A 16,703-nucleotide genomic window follows, 5' to 3' on the forward strand; every position below is an offset into this window, starting at 1 on the left:
CTTTAGTTCCTTTGGTGAAGTCTACCATTCTTCGAGACCTTATCTCGTACATTTGTATGACCTGTGCTGCCTGAATGGTCTGTGGGAGTTCGGGACAGGGAATAATATCTGGATGGCTGTGTTCCCCCTTAAATGCTGCCTGATTATCCTTCTGCTCCTCTTCTGTGGCCATTATAACAGCATACAATAATATGCTTACAGAGAATATCGTAACTACTGCTGAGAAATCCTGTCTGTGGATAAGGATTGGAAGCAGAGTAAAAACCTGCTGGTGGTTTGACCCTATCAGGAGCAGTGAGAAACAAGCCCATATAGTAAGAAAGAAAGTACTGCAAAAAAGTGTTTCCCCAGAGTAAAAATTGCTAATAATTCTCCCCAGACACTTCAGGCTCAGAAATTCTTCACTTCTGTAGCTGTGCCTTATAACTCCCAAAGTTACCCTCAGTAATCTGTGTGCATAAACACTAGAAACACTAAGCAGCAGTGCCACAGGCCTCAATTATAATATATGTAAATAAAGGCATTCGGGACTTTACGGCTTGATTGTAAGAAGAATCTAAAAGCATGAGGAAATGCAAAGGGAGTGATGTTGTGGTAAAAACCCGATGGAAATAGTTATGCCCAATTTTACTTCCACACAATGTTGTTTTAGATCATGCACCAAAACTAACCTTGGAATTGCAAGCCCAAGAAGCTTAAAGATAAAAATTTCATGAAACAATATTTTGAGTTTTCTTATTGCAATCATTTAATTATCTTATGAAAAGACCATTATTGAGATGCTACTTCACAGTATTGCTGCTACATGCTCCTTATCTTGCAGTGTCTTATTGAAGGGGAAACACAAACAGTCAATCAAAATATTAGTGGAGTATTGCTCAGTTTGTAAAGAAGCCACCATCAAATTTCCTAGAATATCCTCTGTTAGTGGCAGCTGTGTGTTGGCTTCCTGTGAAGAAAAGTAAACAAAACATGTAACATTCTGTCTAAAATACAATCTCTTCCACAACCCAAATCATTCAGTTTTTTTCTGAAGGACATAATTCCAAAGGCCCAGTCATGCCCAGCTCTGGGATAACATGTGTGTCTCAACAGCCAGGAGCATGTTAATCCGATGGGGGTGCATCACATCTAAAATTGACACTATCCTCACTGTAAGCTCACATATAAGTACTTAATGGCAGAGAAGAGATCAAGATCAAGAATGTTAATTGATTGTATTTGCTTTCACATGGGTAAAAATCACAATGCAGTGTCCTGCTACGATTTTAGCAGAGGTTTCATAATGGAACAGAGATCAAAAGTTGGAGCTTCCTAGCACACATGATTCAGTAATATATATTTAAAAACCCATAATTTTCCTTGGACCTTCTGCTGCTAAGTCACCATTACTTCACTGGAACTGCAACAGAATATGGCTTCCAATACATTTTTGGTGAAGTTATGGCGGTGCAGCAACAAGTAACAGCAGGATCATAGAATGTTTACCAACCAGGTCTTTCAGAAGCGCAAGAATAAAATCTCCATTAATTTGAGCAAATATACTTTTTTTAAAAATAAAGCTCCAATTTTAAGTCGGGACAATGCTGAGACAGTTGCCAAACCATCCTGATCACAGCACTGAGGCTGGGAAATTTTGACTCCCAGGCTTGATTTGCATGAACCTGAGCAGTTACTTTCCTGAAATGGAGAGAAGCTACAGCGGGCTGGTGGACAGGAGCAGCATGCAATGCCACAGGAAGCTGTTGGTGGGTACTAAAGGAATGATCTCCAGCGCTGAGATAAGCCACAGGGAAAGAATAGTGGCACAGCTTCACAATCAGTGGTGAGGTGCCAGAGCATGGAAACTTTAACTTTCCTTGTAAGGCCATTGGTGCCCGATATGCATCTTTAAACAAAGACCCGCCAGATACCTGAGAGTGTCCTTTCTGCCTCCCCAGAAGAGCATGTTAAAATGGAAGTTGGTGGAAAGGGAGCATGACATCGCCAGACACTGGTCTGCCTATGGTTTCCACTGGACAAGCAGGGTTAAAATCTCACCTTACATTTTGAGTTATGCCTAAATTTTCTTGATTTAAATGTCAATAGCTACAAATGAAACTCCATAATGTTGCTATAATTTGATGTGGGATGGAATATGATACCTCAGTATTCAGTATCACTTAATAACAAAATTAAGCATTAAAATTAGTATTATTGTAACTTCTTCCTCCTTCTGGATGTTTAGAAATACTTTTTAACGGGCACTTTTGAAAAGCTTTGCATAAAAGGTCCAATATAATGAAGCACCATATGGAAATGGACCATTTGCTGATGTCAGGTCGAATTTGTGAATGCTATTTACATGTGGGCAATATATGGCAATGTTCATTTGCTTCTTTTCACCCCAATCAAAACAAATCAACCATTGCATGTTGGAATTCTATATATGTCCCTTTTCTGTTTTATTTCAAATAACTAACTATTGAAGCATGGGCATGTTGGGGGGATGGTTGGGGGTGGCAGGATGGGGGAGTCAGGGACAAAGAGATCCTACACCAGCAGCTAAGCTTGCTAGGTAACACACATGACAGAAATAAGTACATGCAAAATTCACAGAACTGATTTCTCACTTATTGTTCCATCAATGCTATGAATAGATAATTTTGCTGGCGACATCCAAAGTCTCGGGGGAGGTCTTTCACATAAATAGTGAGCTCTGGGTTCCAGCTCCTCGGATGCACAACCACAAATATCTTTATGCACTCTATCCTTTGCTATTTTCCTACGAAAAACGTCTTCCGGTTGTTGCTCATCTGTGCCCAACCAACAGCCTCTGTAAATAATTCAGAAAATGTAGCAAAAAAATAAGTTATATGTTCACAGATGTGATTTGCCAAGACCTTAAATGTTTTGCTTAGTTACAGCATTTCTGATGTTGCAGAAAGTCAGCACCCACCATGCCAGCCAGTAATATATTCCACAGTCTCACTACTCCCTGGGAAAAGATTGTCCAAAATCCAGTCTATCCCCATTCTTACATAGTTTAGATTCATGTTCCTTTGTTCACCCCAATATGTTAAACTGCAATAATCTATTTATTGTTGCTCTATCCAACTCTTTCATTATTTCATAGACCTCTGTTAGGTTGCTTCTGCTCTGAAGTGAGGAGACCCATGTCCTTAAGCTTATCTAAGTAGTTAAGGGTATTAAAGCCAGGAGTTATTCCCATTCATCCCCTCTCAGCCTTTTCCAAGGCTATCATATTACAAAGCATGTGAGGGAACCAAAGCTGGGTGCTGTATAATGACAGAATGTTGTCCTTTGATTTATACTGAATGATTCCATAAATACAACCCAATATTGGAGTATTAGACACAATTTTGGACATCACACTTCAGGAAAGATGTAAAGGCCTTTAGAAATAGTGCAGAAGAGGTCTACAAGGATGTTACCAGGGATGATGGACTTCAGTTATAAGCAAAGATTGTAAATTCCAGGACTGTTCTCCTTGGAATATGGAAGGTAATGAGATGGTATAGTAGAGGTTTTTCAAGATAATGAAAGGTTTTGGTATGGATAGAGAAAAACTGTTCCCTCTGGTGGGTGGCTGGGTCAATGACCAGACGTCATAGATCCAAAATCATTGGCAAAAGATCTACTGGGGACATAGTTGTTAGGATCTGGAACCCTCTACCTGAAAAGGTGGTGGCAGCTGATTCCATAGATAGTTTTAAAAGGATATTGGACAGGTACTTGAAGATGAGGAACTTACAGGGTATGGATAAAAAAGCAGGGATGATGGGCCAAATGGCCGCCTTCTGTGCTGAATGGATGCACGACAATACCTGTTGTCTAATTTTTCTTTATTTGTAAATGTGGGGATGACTATGAGGGATAGGGTACATTAGATAGTGATACAGTAAAATAAACAAAAGCAGAAGAAGGAAAATGTAGTAAAACTGGATTGGGGAAAATAATAGAACGAAGAAAAGGCAAGTGCCTTGGGTAGTAAAGTTTTTAAAAATATATTTAAAATTCATTGCAAGTGCATATTTGAGCTCTGTTTGGATAATATGTGCTGCTGAAGCTAGTTCTGACTTTACTGCTATCATTTTAATAGTTACTTCAGATTCATAATGTGTGTGGTTCTGTCACCTTGGGATGAAACCCCTACAAAAAGTTGGCACGGGGACAAAATATGACTTTCTTATTGGAACATTTGGGGTTGATGCAGGTCTTGAAGAACAGTTTATTGTGCAACTAATGCTATATTTACTGTAATTAAGAGTCAGCTTTCATTTGGCAGGCTTCTTCTCTCCAAGCCAGAAAATTATGGGCTCAAGCTCCGTTCCAGAACTTGAGCAAGTATCCTAGGTTACTATTTCACTATAGCATAAATGGGAATGCTACATTGTCAGAAGTGTGGCACTTCAAAGGCAAAGGTTAACTAAAGTCTTACTTATCTTTTGGTTGAGTGCTCTTTGGTACAATTTCAAGAGTAGGGAATTGTCTTGACTAACATTCTTTCCACTACCAAATATAGCTTAATGAGGCATTGTTCACTTTGCTGTATGCAAACCACTCCTTCTCAAAGGCAATTAGGAATAGACAATAAATGCTGGCCTTGCCAGTCATGTTCACACCCAACTAATGAATCTTAAAAAAAAATCATGCCTCAAAATATTTTACATACAATGATTTGTGTTATATGTAAATACAACAGTGATTTGCCCATAAACAGCCAAGAGAACAATTAAGCTATATTTGGTTGCTTGGTTATACAGAACTTGAATATTGCCGAAATAAGAGAGACATGCTGTTGAAGCTTTTCATCTTGCAATCATCAGGACAGATGCAAGAATGCCAAATTCCAAAGGGAGCAACAATTTATACTGCATGAGAAAAGGATGCTGATTGGTTGGCAATTCAACTCTGGTTGAGCTGGTGAATACACCAGGAAACTATTGGTTCCCTAAGCTTTTGTTTAATTCAAAAAATGGTACAATGCCTGTACATGTTTCTTTATCCTGCAGAGGATAGACCCCTGTGTATGAATATATGTAGCTTCTAATAAACATAAGTGAGCTATGTTGCGAACCCAACTGATAATACTAAATTGGTTGTTAGCGTTATGCTAATCACACTTGGGATTATCCAGCCTAGCGCTGCCCAATCACGGAATCACATCGAATGTTAGACATTATGCTCTGAATTTTGCAAGCACAGACTGGTTGAGTACAGTCAGTTCTCTGCCCATTGTGAGCAGCTGAAGGGACGTGTTATTTGATACAATTCTCAAGTCATTAGCTATATTTGATGAGGCTGATTTTCCAGACACGACAGATGAAGCACAGCAGAAGTATGCTGTCCCTGAATGCAGTTGAACCCAGCTGTATTTCTGGGTTCAATTTATTAACATAACTCTTGCATGCGGTTGTTATAGGAATTCCTTTTGGAATGGACATGTACCCAAAAATGAGAAACAAAAATAGACCATTTCCCGACAGCAATTGGATCAAGGACTTTTTGGCTGCTGTCCAAAAAGAGCAGACTGGAGGTCTACAGCCTTTCTGACTTTACTCGCTGGCCCAGAAATTGAAGGACTTAGCAAGGAGGTTTATGGCAGGGCCATCTCCGATTGTCTAATCTGTATGTATTAGGAGCAAACTCAAACCCAGTTTCAGTGGCTGCTGCAGCATTTGAGTTTCTACCAGGCAGAGAAACATTAAAATTATGCTGCAAGCAATTTTGAAGTCTCACTGGAATTCTTGAAGATAGTATGGGAGAAAGGTGTCACCAAAATGGAAAATCAGCCAATTACATTGTTCTTTAATTTACGGTTTGTCCTACATCTTCACATTGTAGTTAGGTTCAGCTAGTTCCTTCCTTTGACTTGTCTACAGTGCAGATTAACTAGATCGATCTTTACATTTGTCTTCATGAAAAACAGTGGGGGTTTTTTTGGTCTGTGGGAACTTTTGACAAGGTGGCACAAAACTATATGAATAAAGGACCTTCATAAAGTGTTGCAAATGCTATTTCCCCAAACTATGTCTTGGAAATAATGGATACAAAAGTGTCAAAATTAATCTCAAACCATTGTGAACCCAATTGTGAATGCCTACACTACAATTAGAGTATTTTTTATTAAAGTTTGAATGATAGGGTAACATGAAATTTATTTGTCTTACAACACACTTACCTCTGAGGATCACAGGTTGCTTTTTGAAGAAGTACCTCATTCTTATGTTTCAAAAAATCTTCTGAATGATTATAAACAGTATTAAGATGAAGATCCAGACTGTCTCTAGGTGCCTGTTAGAACAATGTACAGCCTTCAAAACTATACAGACAAAGTCAGTAACTTGACTGTGAACTGTAGAAGTGTTAATTAAAAGAAATGTTTTAACTTTAACTAATATTCAAGAAGATGCTTTCTGCATATTTACATTATTCTGCTTCATAATTAATGAAACTTAATACCAAACATGTTTTGGAGCTATTTCGGTGATTATCTTCTCATCCATTCCCAGGGACCACTTAATCTCTGGGAGCAAAGCAGAGAAAAATTTGGGTAGGACCTTGTTATGCCAAGATTTTGCATTCCCTCAGGACTTCTGGTGCTTCTTGGAGTGGGCATGCTGGGTTGCACCTATAACAGGCACAAGCATGTATAATATGGAAAGGATATCACCTCTGCCCTCACTTTCATCTAGTTATGCTGGGCAGATATCCATAAGAATGTATATCAGCAGATGTTCCATTCAGCCTCAAACATTATCACTGCTGCAGCCATTACACTTCCATCTCTGTATCCAGAGATGAAACCTTTTCAAGAGATGGGCTGGCTTCTCAGGTGCATGAGCTGATTTAAACATCCTAAATGTACAAATACAGGAGAGTTTTGGTGAAGTGGACTGCATTTTGACTGTGCTCTGCATGACTTGTGCTTAAGTGATGTGCGTCGTTGGATAAAAATTGTCCCTATTATTTAATAGGAAGCACAATCACAGAAGGATATTCAGCACACTAAGGCAACATGGAGAGTTATTTTTCACTTGGCAGGCTTTTAGGCAGGTGTTCAACCATAATTGTTTTCAATTACTGCCCACATGGTAAAGCTATAAGATCATCATCAATAAACCTAATAGAAAATTCAAGAGAACTGTCTTTACCCAGAGAGTGGTTGGAACTTGGAACTCGCAAGCACAAGGAGTAGTTAAAGCAAATGGCATTGATGCATTTAAGAGGATGCCAGATAAACCTATGACAGAGAAAGCAATAGAAGTTTATGTTGACAGGATTAGGTAAAGAAAGGTGGAAGGGGGTTTCATGTGGAACATAAACACTGGCATGGACCAGCTGGGCCAAATGACCAGTTTTTATGCTGCATGTTCTACGTGAGAGGTAAGCATGTGATACCATCCTGAGATGCAACATCATCATGAAACTCCATAACTGCTATGCCACTGGTACTGGTAGTAACTCTGCAAGGCCATTGATTTGCAGGAAAACAAATGGTGTCCAAGAGATTATTGAAACTCTGAGAGATGCCTCTCTATGTCCAAGCCTCAATGGCTTGGAGAGACAACCAGAACCAATTTGGTTCCCAAGGATATATGGCAGCAGATCAAGTCTCCATTGCAGAAGATATGACTATGTTCAGGTCTTATGCTGCAGTTCAGTCTGGAGATTCTCCATGTTGTAGGTTGGACAATGCTGCACACACCTTCATCAATGTAGATGACAGAATCGTTGCATTGACTTGTCTCCTGCTGCACATTCTCAGATCTCCAGCATGCTGCACGCAGGTTCCATGCTATGATAACATCCTTTATTAAAAGCTGGACTTTTAAAATCTGTGTCCATAGTCTCCTTACCCCAAGGCAGGCAGGTCCTAACTCTCGGGCCAGAAGTATCTGTCACCCTATCTTTCATTCCAGCTCCTGTGCACAATCATATTCACCATATCAGTCTGGAACACTAACTAATGCCCTTTTAACCAACAGTTCAGAGTCACCTATTCGCTTGTGCATCCTGTTTTAAATATAATTCATGGAGTAGATTTTGACTTTGTGCGATGGTCTAAATGGATAATAGGGAATCAGCAGGCCATTATACCTCTCCTCTGATTTTAGATGTATTGAAGTCAATTGGATAAAAATCATAAGATACGTAAAGGAAACTGCTGATTTCCTATCATCTGTATTACGTTGCCCCACAAAGTCAAAATCTACCTCGTGTATAACCTGCGAATTCAGGATAATGAAACTTAACTGAGTGCATCTAACCAATAAATGACTTAATTATTTTGTTAGAGAGAAAGTTTTACTGTTGTTTGAGCCTATGTTGGAGAATCAATATATTAAATATTCTGATAAAAACAAAAAGCTAAAAGCTACTGCGGATGCTGGAAATCCAAAACAAAAACAGAATTACCTGGAAAAACTCAGCAAGTCTGGCAGCATCGGCGGAGAAGAAATCAGTTAACGTTTCGAGCCTTCATGGCCCTTCGGCAGAACTGGAGCATAGTTAGAAGAAAGGAGAAATATAAATTGGTTTAAGGTGGGTGGGGGGGGGGGAAGAGACACATTGAGGGTGTGGTGTGATGATTGTGGAGATGAGCAGGTAATCAAAAGATGTCACAGACAAAAGGGTCAAAGAGGTGTTGAAGGTGGTGGTCTTTGAGAAAAGTGCTAATTAAGAATGGAAGACAGGATATTCAAAGTACAGCTCTAGTGGGGGTGGGGTGGAAAGACTAGAGGTTTTAGTTTTAGATTTAAAAATAATGGAAATAGGTGGGGAAAGAAGAATCTATATAAATTATTGAAAAAAAAGCAGGGGGGGGGGGAAGAAACGGGGTGGGGATGGGGGGAGGGGGAGTTTAAGATCTAAAGTTGTTGAATTCAATATTCAGCCCGGAGGGCTGTAAAGTGCCTAGTCAGAAGATGAGGTGCTGTTCCTCCAGTTTGCGTTGGGCTTCACTGGAACAATGCAGCAAGCCAAGGACAGACATGTTGGCAAGAGAACAGGGTGGAGTGTTAAAATGGCAAGCGACAGGGAGGTTTGGGTCTTTCTTGCGGACAGACCGCAGGTGTTCCGCAAAACGGTCGCCCAGTTTGCGTTTGGTCTCTCCAATGTAGAGGAGACCGCATTGGGAGCAACGAATGCAGTAGACTAAGTTAGGGGAAATGCAAGTGAAATGCTGCTTCACTATTCTGTTTAGCTTTGGTCACCAAGATATTCAAACCATGGAGGTGGTTCACTAAAGAAACACAAGGCTGTTTCCCGGCATCAAAGAATTCTGATTGGATGACCTTCAGTGGGCCTAATTTGCATTGATCTTGTGAGCAACCTCCCAGAACAGATTCTAGAATTTCACTTTACAGATAACAGTAAGTTACCAACAAACAGAACCACCTCCATAGTAAATGGCTGTCACGTTTTACTGCAAAATTTCATGTATCCTATACATTTTATACCTTGGGATTATAGAGGTAAATTCCTTTGTTTGCACTTGACACAGTTCCTGCTGCATTGAGTCGATTCCATGGATCCTCCAGTTGAGCTAAATGAGTTGGTTTGAGATACTGATGATCCTGTAAGAAAATGAGAATGCAAAACATCAAGGAGGTCACAATCTTACCCTTTAATATGTTTGCTGATAAAAAATATTTAACATAATTATCTTTTGGGGTGATCTGTGCATGCTCCTTTTAGAACTACAATCAGGTTTGAAACCAGATCAGCTTAATTGGATTAAATTTCTTCTGCTAAGTAACTGCAAAGCCTAAGTTTCATATTTTTTGGCAGTTTAAGCCCAGTTCTCAACCAGTGATCCTTTTCATTAACTAAAATAATGAGAAAAATTGATATGAACTAAAACGATTGTATTTTCATCAATAAATCTAATACATTTATGCCTGTCCAGCACTATTGACACGAGCTGCTGGAACTCTGATCCTTCCACACAGAAGAGAGCTGCATGTCATGTTGTTAAATGCATACAAAGGTCCTCCCTGAATATTTAGATACGGCAGGTGGCTATGTTCATACTGACTAAAGATTTAAATTACCTCCAAGAAGATTTAAAATATTTACAAGAGGTCTAAAAAAAAATGCCAGGACGCTCTTTGGTTTTTTTTAATTAATTTATTGGATGTGGGTGTTGCTGGCTAGGCCAGCATTTATTGCCCATCCCTAATTGCACTTGTGAAAGTGGTGGTGAGCTGCCTTATTGAACCACTGCAGTCCATGTGATGTAGATACACCCACAGTGCTGTTAGGGAGGGAATTCCAGGATTTTGACCCAGCGACAGCGAAGGAACAGCGATATATTTCCAAGTCAGGATGGTGAGTGGCTTGGAGGGGAACTTCCAGGTGGCGGTGTTCCTATGTGTCTGCTGCCTTTGTCCTTCTCAATGGTAGCGTATGTGGGTTTGGAAAGTGCTAAGGAGCCTTGGTTAGTTCCTGCAGTGCATCTTGTAGATGGTACACACTGCTGCGACTCCGTTGGTGGTGGAGGGACAGATTGACACCCCTTCCACAAACAAACATGTGGGCTGCTTTGTCCTGGATTGTGTCAAGCTTCTTGAGTGTTGTTGGAGCTGTATCATCCAGGCAAGTAGAGTGAATTCCATCACACTCCTGACTTATGCCTTGTAGATGGTGGATAGGCTTTGGGAAGTCAGGAGGTGCGTTACTCGCCACAGGATTCCTAGCCTCTGAGCTGCTCTTGTAGCCACAGTATTTATATGGCTAGTCCAGTTCAGTTTCTGCTTTAGCATTACACTGCATTCTATTCTATTCCATGTATTGTCAAACTCAAGAAGCACAAGATTATGTGCTCCAGGAGCTACGTTTCACTTGAGAGCCAGGTGGAGTCCTAGCTCCAGATTAATATTACAGCCTTAAGATCAGTACAAAGTGTTATGACGTGGTAGATGATATGTGCCAGGTGGACCACATCCACAAGGGAAACTTGGTCGTACTATCACACCGGTTTTGCTATTTGTATTTTTTATGAGAAGATGTGTGCACTGAAGAAATGAATCCACCAAGACCTTTAGAGATTTTAAAAATTGAATTAGAATATTTATTAACAAAATAAAAGATTTCAAACACATACGTAAGACTACAAATTACTTACTAGTGTAACAACTCCTAAAATTCCTAATTAACCTGACTCCCTGTTACATACCCCCTTTTAAGGCAATTGTCCAAAATGGATTTTAGATTTAAAACAAAACCAGCAAGTTAACACAGTACCCACTTGACAGTGGAATTCAAAATGGCTTCCCCAACTTCAGTTACTTTACATACTAGACTTATGCATAAATGGCTGGAAGCTTCTTGAAGGGTGTTTCACACACTCTTGTTAGATCTTGCATGGCCTTCTCCTCACATAGCCTTTCATTCGCCTTTATATATGTTTCTCTCTTAATATGTAAATTATTTTGTTCCATATGTCTTTGAAACTGTAACTTCCTCATAATATAAAAACTTCCACGTTGCCAATATTGTCAGTAACCTTTGGGAAAAATAAACACACTCCATTGCCTTGCTTATCTGGCTATTTGTAAACAGACTAACATATCTTTGAATCCAAATAATCTCTCCATTTACCTAAAATAAAAAGGCAAATTCCCTCACACCTTATATGCTATGCCAGTATCCATGTTTACTCATTAGCATGTCAAGCACATTTCTACACCTAGCTTGTTTTGATGATTTCAAGCTTGCAGTCTACTTGACTCCAAATGTAATTAAATCACACAGACCCAACCACCTATACTTACACCCATAAACCTATGTCACAATGAACCAGAAAAATATTATGAAAATTATTATATTTTTGTAACAAAAGCAATAATAGCCTAATTTAAGAAAAAATGTTATATGCAAACTAACTAAACTCAAACTAAAATTTAATGTGCAGAAATAAAGATTTAATCCTAGAACTAATTTTAGTTTCAGGTTTAAAGAAGACTGGAACAGATGCTGGAAATCAAAATACAGTCATAAAATTTGAGTTCTGATTCTGGTATCAATTTATTATTTTTCAGTATTCTTTGTTAGTTATGTGAGAAGTGAAGCAAGAATTATAAGATTTAATGAAACAAACATTTTTTTAAAATTCTTAGAAATAACATGGAAACATTTCCCCACAACATAAAAATATGATTGCAATTTTAGAACAAGGGAAATGGTGTTAAAATGATGCAAAACTTCTTGTTTAAATATTCGCTGATTGTAGGAGAAAGGAAAGGCTGAAGGAGGGAAGGTGGCTAAATTGTGGGAATCCTCACCATTGACAAGGAGCTTTGCTGCTGGTGCACATTCATGTCCATTTGGACATAGGGAAGAGGAAGAACTGCCAGGAAGCAGCTTAGGATGAATACTGCAACAGAAGAAGGTTCAGGCAAGTATTAATCATTACAGTACTGATAAAGCAGGCCAGAAGGTGATATATGGAATACCTTTCTGACAAGATTTTTCTCATTTTTGACTAGGATATAAGAGGGATTTTAAGACACTCCCAGACATACAAGTAGTACTCAAATTTTGCACATACCTGAGCATTATAAAAAGTTAGGCATTGTTGAGTAGAAAAATGATTGGCAATAAAGACCAAACTAAACTTCTCAGCAGCTTTATTAATGAATGGGAGACTTCCATTAAGGGGCAGATGTGATCCTGCCAATGTAAGTATTGGATAAAGAAGGATTGAATATGGAATGATGAAAGAAAAGAAGACTTGTATTTATAAAGCAATTTCCATGACCTCAGGATGACCCAAAGTGCTTTATAGCCTATAAGTGAATTGCAGCCATTGTTGTAATGTAGAAAACGCCGCAGACCATTTGTAAACAGCCCGTAGGTAGGTGATATAAAGAAAGTTGAATGCAGAGCAGAATCAGCACCAAAAAAGTGGATAAAGTTAGGAAGTACGTCATTCACTGTAAAGTGCTTTCAGACATTGAGTGATTGTGAAGTGCTACATAAATGCAAATCTTTCTTTTTTTTATATCAAACAGTTTGAGTCATTTTGGTTCATCCAAGCTGCTTTAATAAATTGATTCCTTTCTTAACTGTGACTGCTTTCTCTTTAACAATTACTATCCATACAAAATACAAAAGGGATGCATTGCATTCAGAACTTGGCGATAAGCGGCATATATTATCCAAATTTGCAGACAACATATCAATAATTTTTAGGCCACTGGTAGAACGTATATTTGGTTTGGGGTAGCTTACTTTCAGTTTTAAAGGAGGTGGTACAGGGGGCTCTCAGGTGGCGGATCGATCATTGACATTTTTTAAGGAGGCTGCATGCCTCTGTTTATACAGTGTCTTAGTCTATAACTGTTGTTGGCCATGTTTCCCAAACCTCAGGAAATCTGGCAGTTAACAGAGACAAGAAGGGCTGGATCCTTCAGGTAAGTACTTTAGAACACTTTTTTTTCCTGGACCAGTCAGAGCAGGAGTGTTTATGCCAAGCCCATCAAACTGACCTGTAAGCATTCCCCAACCATCTTCACCATCTGCCCCCATCATCAACTCCCATCATTATCACAAACCCTCCCCCTCATCACCAGCACCCCCATCGTTGGTCCCTGTTGTCACCTGCAATCTCAGAGTATCTCCTGATCACCTCTGATCTCCCTGGTGATCTCTGACTCCTCCCTGACCCATGATCGCTCCTTCAGAAACCCTCCCCTCCACATCTGGTCTCCCCAACGTTCCCCTTGAGCTTCAACCACCCCGTAATCACCCCTGAAGCAATGGCCTACCCACCACTCCACCTGCCATTTTACCTCCAATAATCACTAAACCTACACACTTCCAGGATATAGCCTCATGCTGCAAGATTTCCTGGCTGGATAGGTAGCCAAGCCTGTCAACCCTGATCTTAAATTTGTTTTCTAATTACCATAGTCTCAGATCAGTCTCCTCTTAACCTTCTTACCTCTGATGAAATAAGCTGCAGTTTAATTAGTCTCTCTTTTTAATTAAGCTCTAGTCCCTTTTATCAACTTAGTGAATCTCTTCTGTATCTTCTCCATGGTCTTGGGATCATTCCTAAAGTAAGGTGCCCTAAACTAAACATACATTCTACCAGTGGGCTAAAAATGATTTATATGGGTTTAAAATGCCAAGTGTTCTTGACTCCCTTATTTGTAAAATCTGGGGTCTGCTTTTCCTTCTTACAGATTTTTTTTATCCATATTAAAAGATCTGGGAATTTGAACCTCAGTCTCTGCTTCCTTTCAAATGTTCCCATTTAGTGCATATTGTCTCTCCTCATTTATCCCCCCAAAATGTGTTGCCTCATCGTTTTCTGCATTAAGTTTCCTCTAACATCAATTCGTCCCGGATATTAATTTGTCTATTACTTCCTAAAGTCCCTTATAATTTTCTTCACAGTTAACCACACTCCCTATTTTTATGTTGCCTGCAAAGTTGGATAGTGTAGTATGCAATGCATCCTTTTTGTAGTTTGTATAGATAGTAATTATGTTGCAGGGAGCAATCACAGATAAGAAAGGAATCAATTTATTAAAACTACTTGGAGGAACCAAAATGACTCAAACTGTTGGATATAAAAAAGGAAGGACTTGCATTTATATAATCATTGTATGTCTGAAAGCACTTTGCAGTGAGTGAAGTACTTTTGAAGTGTAGTGACTATCATAATGAAGGAAATGAAGCAGCCAAATTGCACAAAGCAAACTCCCACAACAGGAATCTAATAATGACCAGATAATCTGTTTTTTTGATTTAAGAATAAATATTGGTCAAGGCAGCAGGGATACCGACCGCCCCCCCGCGCAGCTTTTGGTTTTCTTCTAAATAGTACTGTGGATCTTTTACATCCGGCGGAGCAGGCAGATGGCACCACAGTTTTAACGTCTCATCCTAAAGACAACACCTTCGAGAGTGCAGCACTCCCTCAGTGCCACGCTGAAGCACCAGCATTGGCTTCGTACACAAACCTTGGAGGAGGACAACCTTGTGATTGCAAGAGTGCCACCCATTGATACCCCGAGACAGCTACCGGAGCATTGCTTAAAATGTTAATCCCGTGTCCAATTTTTATGCTCAGTAACTATTCGACGGACGTTGAAAAATAATGTCAATGACTTGAATGTTCGGTGGAGGGGAAGGAAGCTGAGCTACGGTCTGTATCGTTACTCGGAGTGCTTTTACTGACTTAAAATGGAACGTTCCTGCATATATTTCACATATGAAATCGTGGATTATTCAGTAACTTGCTGCATATTACAGGAATTAATAAACCGGCAAACATTTAATAGAATGTCCATGTGAACGTCTCCAGATAAAAACCGTAATGCGTCCTAGCAGTTTTGCATATAGATATCTTGTATGCCATGCGTATTTCGTGCCAAAATGTGTGTATCAAAAATACAAAGAACTGATGAAATGCCGAATTTACTTTAACAACGCCGGCAAAATTGTCTAATTATATCCAAAAAAAAAGGAGAAATCCGCAATAAGATGCAAGGAGCAAATTTGCATAGTGCGTGGTAATGTAAACTTCAATATTGTTGCAATACCTGCGTGTCCTTTTTCCGACCTCTGAAATTATCATCGTTTTCAAATCTTGGGAAAGGGAATGGGTCTCTGGTTTCAGGCATTTTTTTTCAGCGAGCTGGCGGCTGCTGCAGAATTCTGACGGGCAGAAATCTCCCTGACTTAATGTAGTTGCGTTGTGACTTGTTTATAGTGTTACAACCCGTTGCTAGGTTATCACGTTTCAGAATTTCCATGGTTACCACGTGTTCTCTCTGCTGCCTTCTAGTGAACACAACGAGGACTTGCTGTCCACATCTCTACAGTTTAGGAAAGTGAAGGACCAGTAAAGACTACTATCAAATGGTCCCTCGGCAATGACGCCCCAGCCAAAGGAGATAGTCTATCCTTGTACAGTCACCTTATGTAACAAAAGTTTGATTAAAAACCCTCTTCATGCTTTCTGGCATAGTGGAAATAACACAAATATTTCAAGTTTATTCTCAACTCCAGCTTCTCATCCTCAAATGGGATAACTTATGGATTCCCTATGTCATGAAACTATCATATTTTTCATTATATTATTGTGGTTTATTGTAAAGTAGGTTTGTGACTCTGTATGGCTCTGCCTGTGTGATTTAATTGAATTGGAGTCAGATAGAGTCATAGAGGTCTACAGCACAGAAAAAGGCCCTTCAGCCCATCGGGTCTGCACCGGTCACACAAGTACCTAACTATTCTAATCCCATTTTCCAGCACTCGGCCCATAGCCTTGTAGACCATGGTATCACAAGTGCACATCCAAATACTTTTTAAATGTTATGAGGGTTTCTGCTTCTACCACCCTTTCAGGCAGTGAGTTCCAGATTCCCACCACCCTCTGGGTGAAAAAAATCCTCCTCACATCCCCTCTAAACCTCCTGCCCCTTACCATAAATCTATGCTCCATGATTATTGATCCCTCCACCAAGGGAAAAAGTTCCTTCCTGTGTACCCTATCTATGCCCCTCATATTTTATACACCTCAATCATGTCCCCCCTCAATCTCCTCTGCTCCAGGGGAAATAACCCCAGTCTATCCAATCTCTCCTCATAACTAAAACTCTCCAGCCCAGGCAACATCCTGGTAAATCTCCTCTGCACTCTCTCTAGTGCAATCACATCCTTCTTATAATGCGGATTCCAGA

General features: G+C 39.6%; 1 protein-coding gene across 1 annotated transcript; it reads right to left on the reverse strand.

The window, feature by feature from the left end:
• Window positions 1–794: 794 nt before the first annotated feature.
• cfap276 (cilia and flagella associated protein 276) lies at window positions 795–15,641 on the reverse strand. The gene is made up of 5 exons (XM_078547752.1): window positions 15,561–15,641; window positions 9,465–9,581; window positions 6,185–6,297; window positions 2,613–2,815; window positions 795–949 (listed from the first exon to the last, which is right to left on the reverse strand). Exons 1-5 carry the CDS (start codon window positions 15,639–15,641, stop codon window positions 879–881), a joined length of 585 nt encoding a protein of 194 aa, XP_078403878.1. The 3' UTR covers window positions 795–878.
• Window positions 15,642–16,703: the final 1,062 nt, after the last annotated feature.

This window comes from Cetorhinus maximus, chromosome 8 (genome assembly GCF_964194155.1).
Source record: "Cetorhinus maximus chromosome 8, sCetMax3.hap1.1, whole genome shotgun sequence".
NCBI lineage: Eukaryota > Metazoa > Chordata > Chondrichthyes > Lamniformes > Cetorhinidae > Cetorhinus > Cetorhinus maximus.

Coding starts and splice junctions, on each gene's coding strand:
- cfap276 (XM_078547752.1), bottom strand. CDS start 15,641: ATGCCTGAAACCAGAGACCCATTCCCTTTCCCAAGATTTGAAAACGAT. Junction 9,582..15,560: donor GTCGGAAAAAGGACACGCAG/GTATTGCAACAA, acceptor ATTTTCTTACAG/GATCATCAGTATCTCAAACC. Junction 2,816..6,184: donor GCAACCTGTGATCCTCAGAG/GTAAGTGTGTTG, acceptor AATTATTTACAG/AGGCTGTTGGTTGGGCACAG.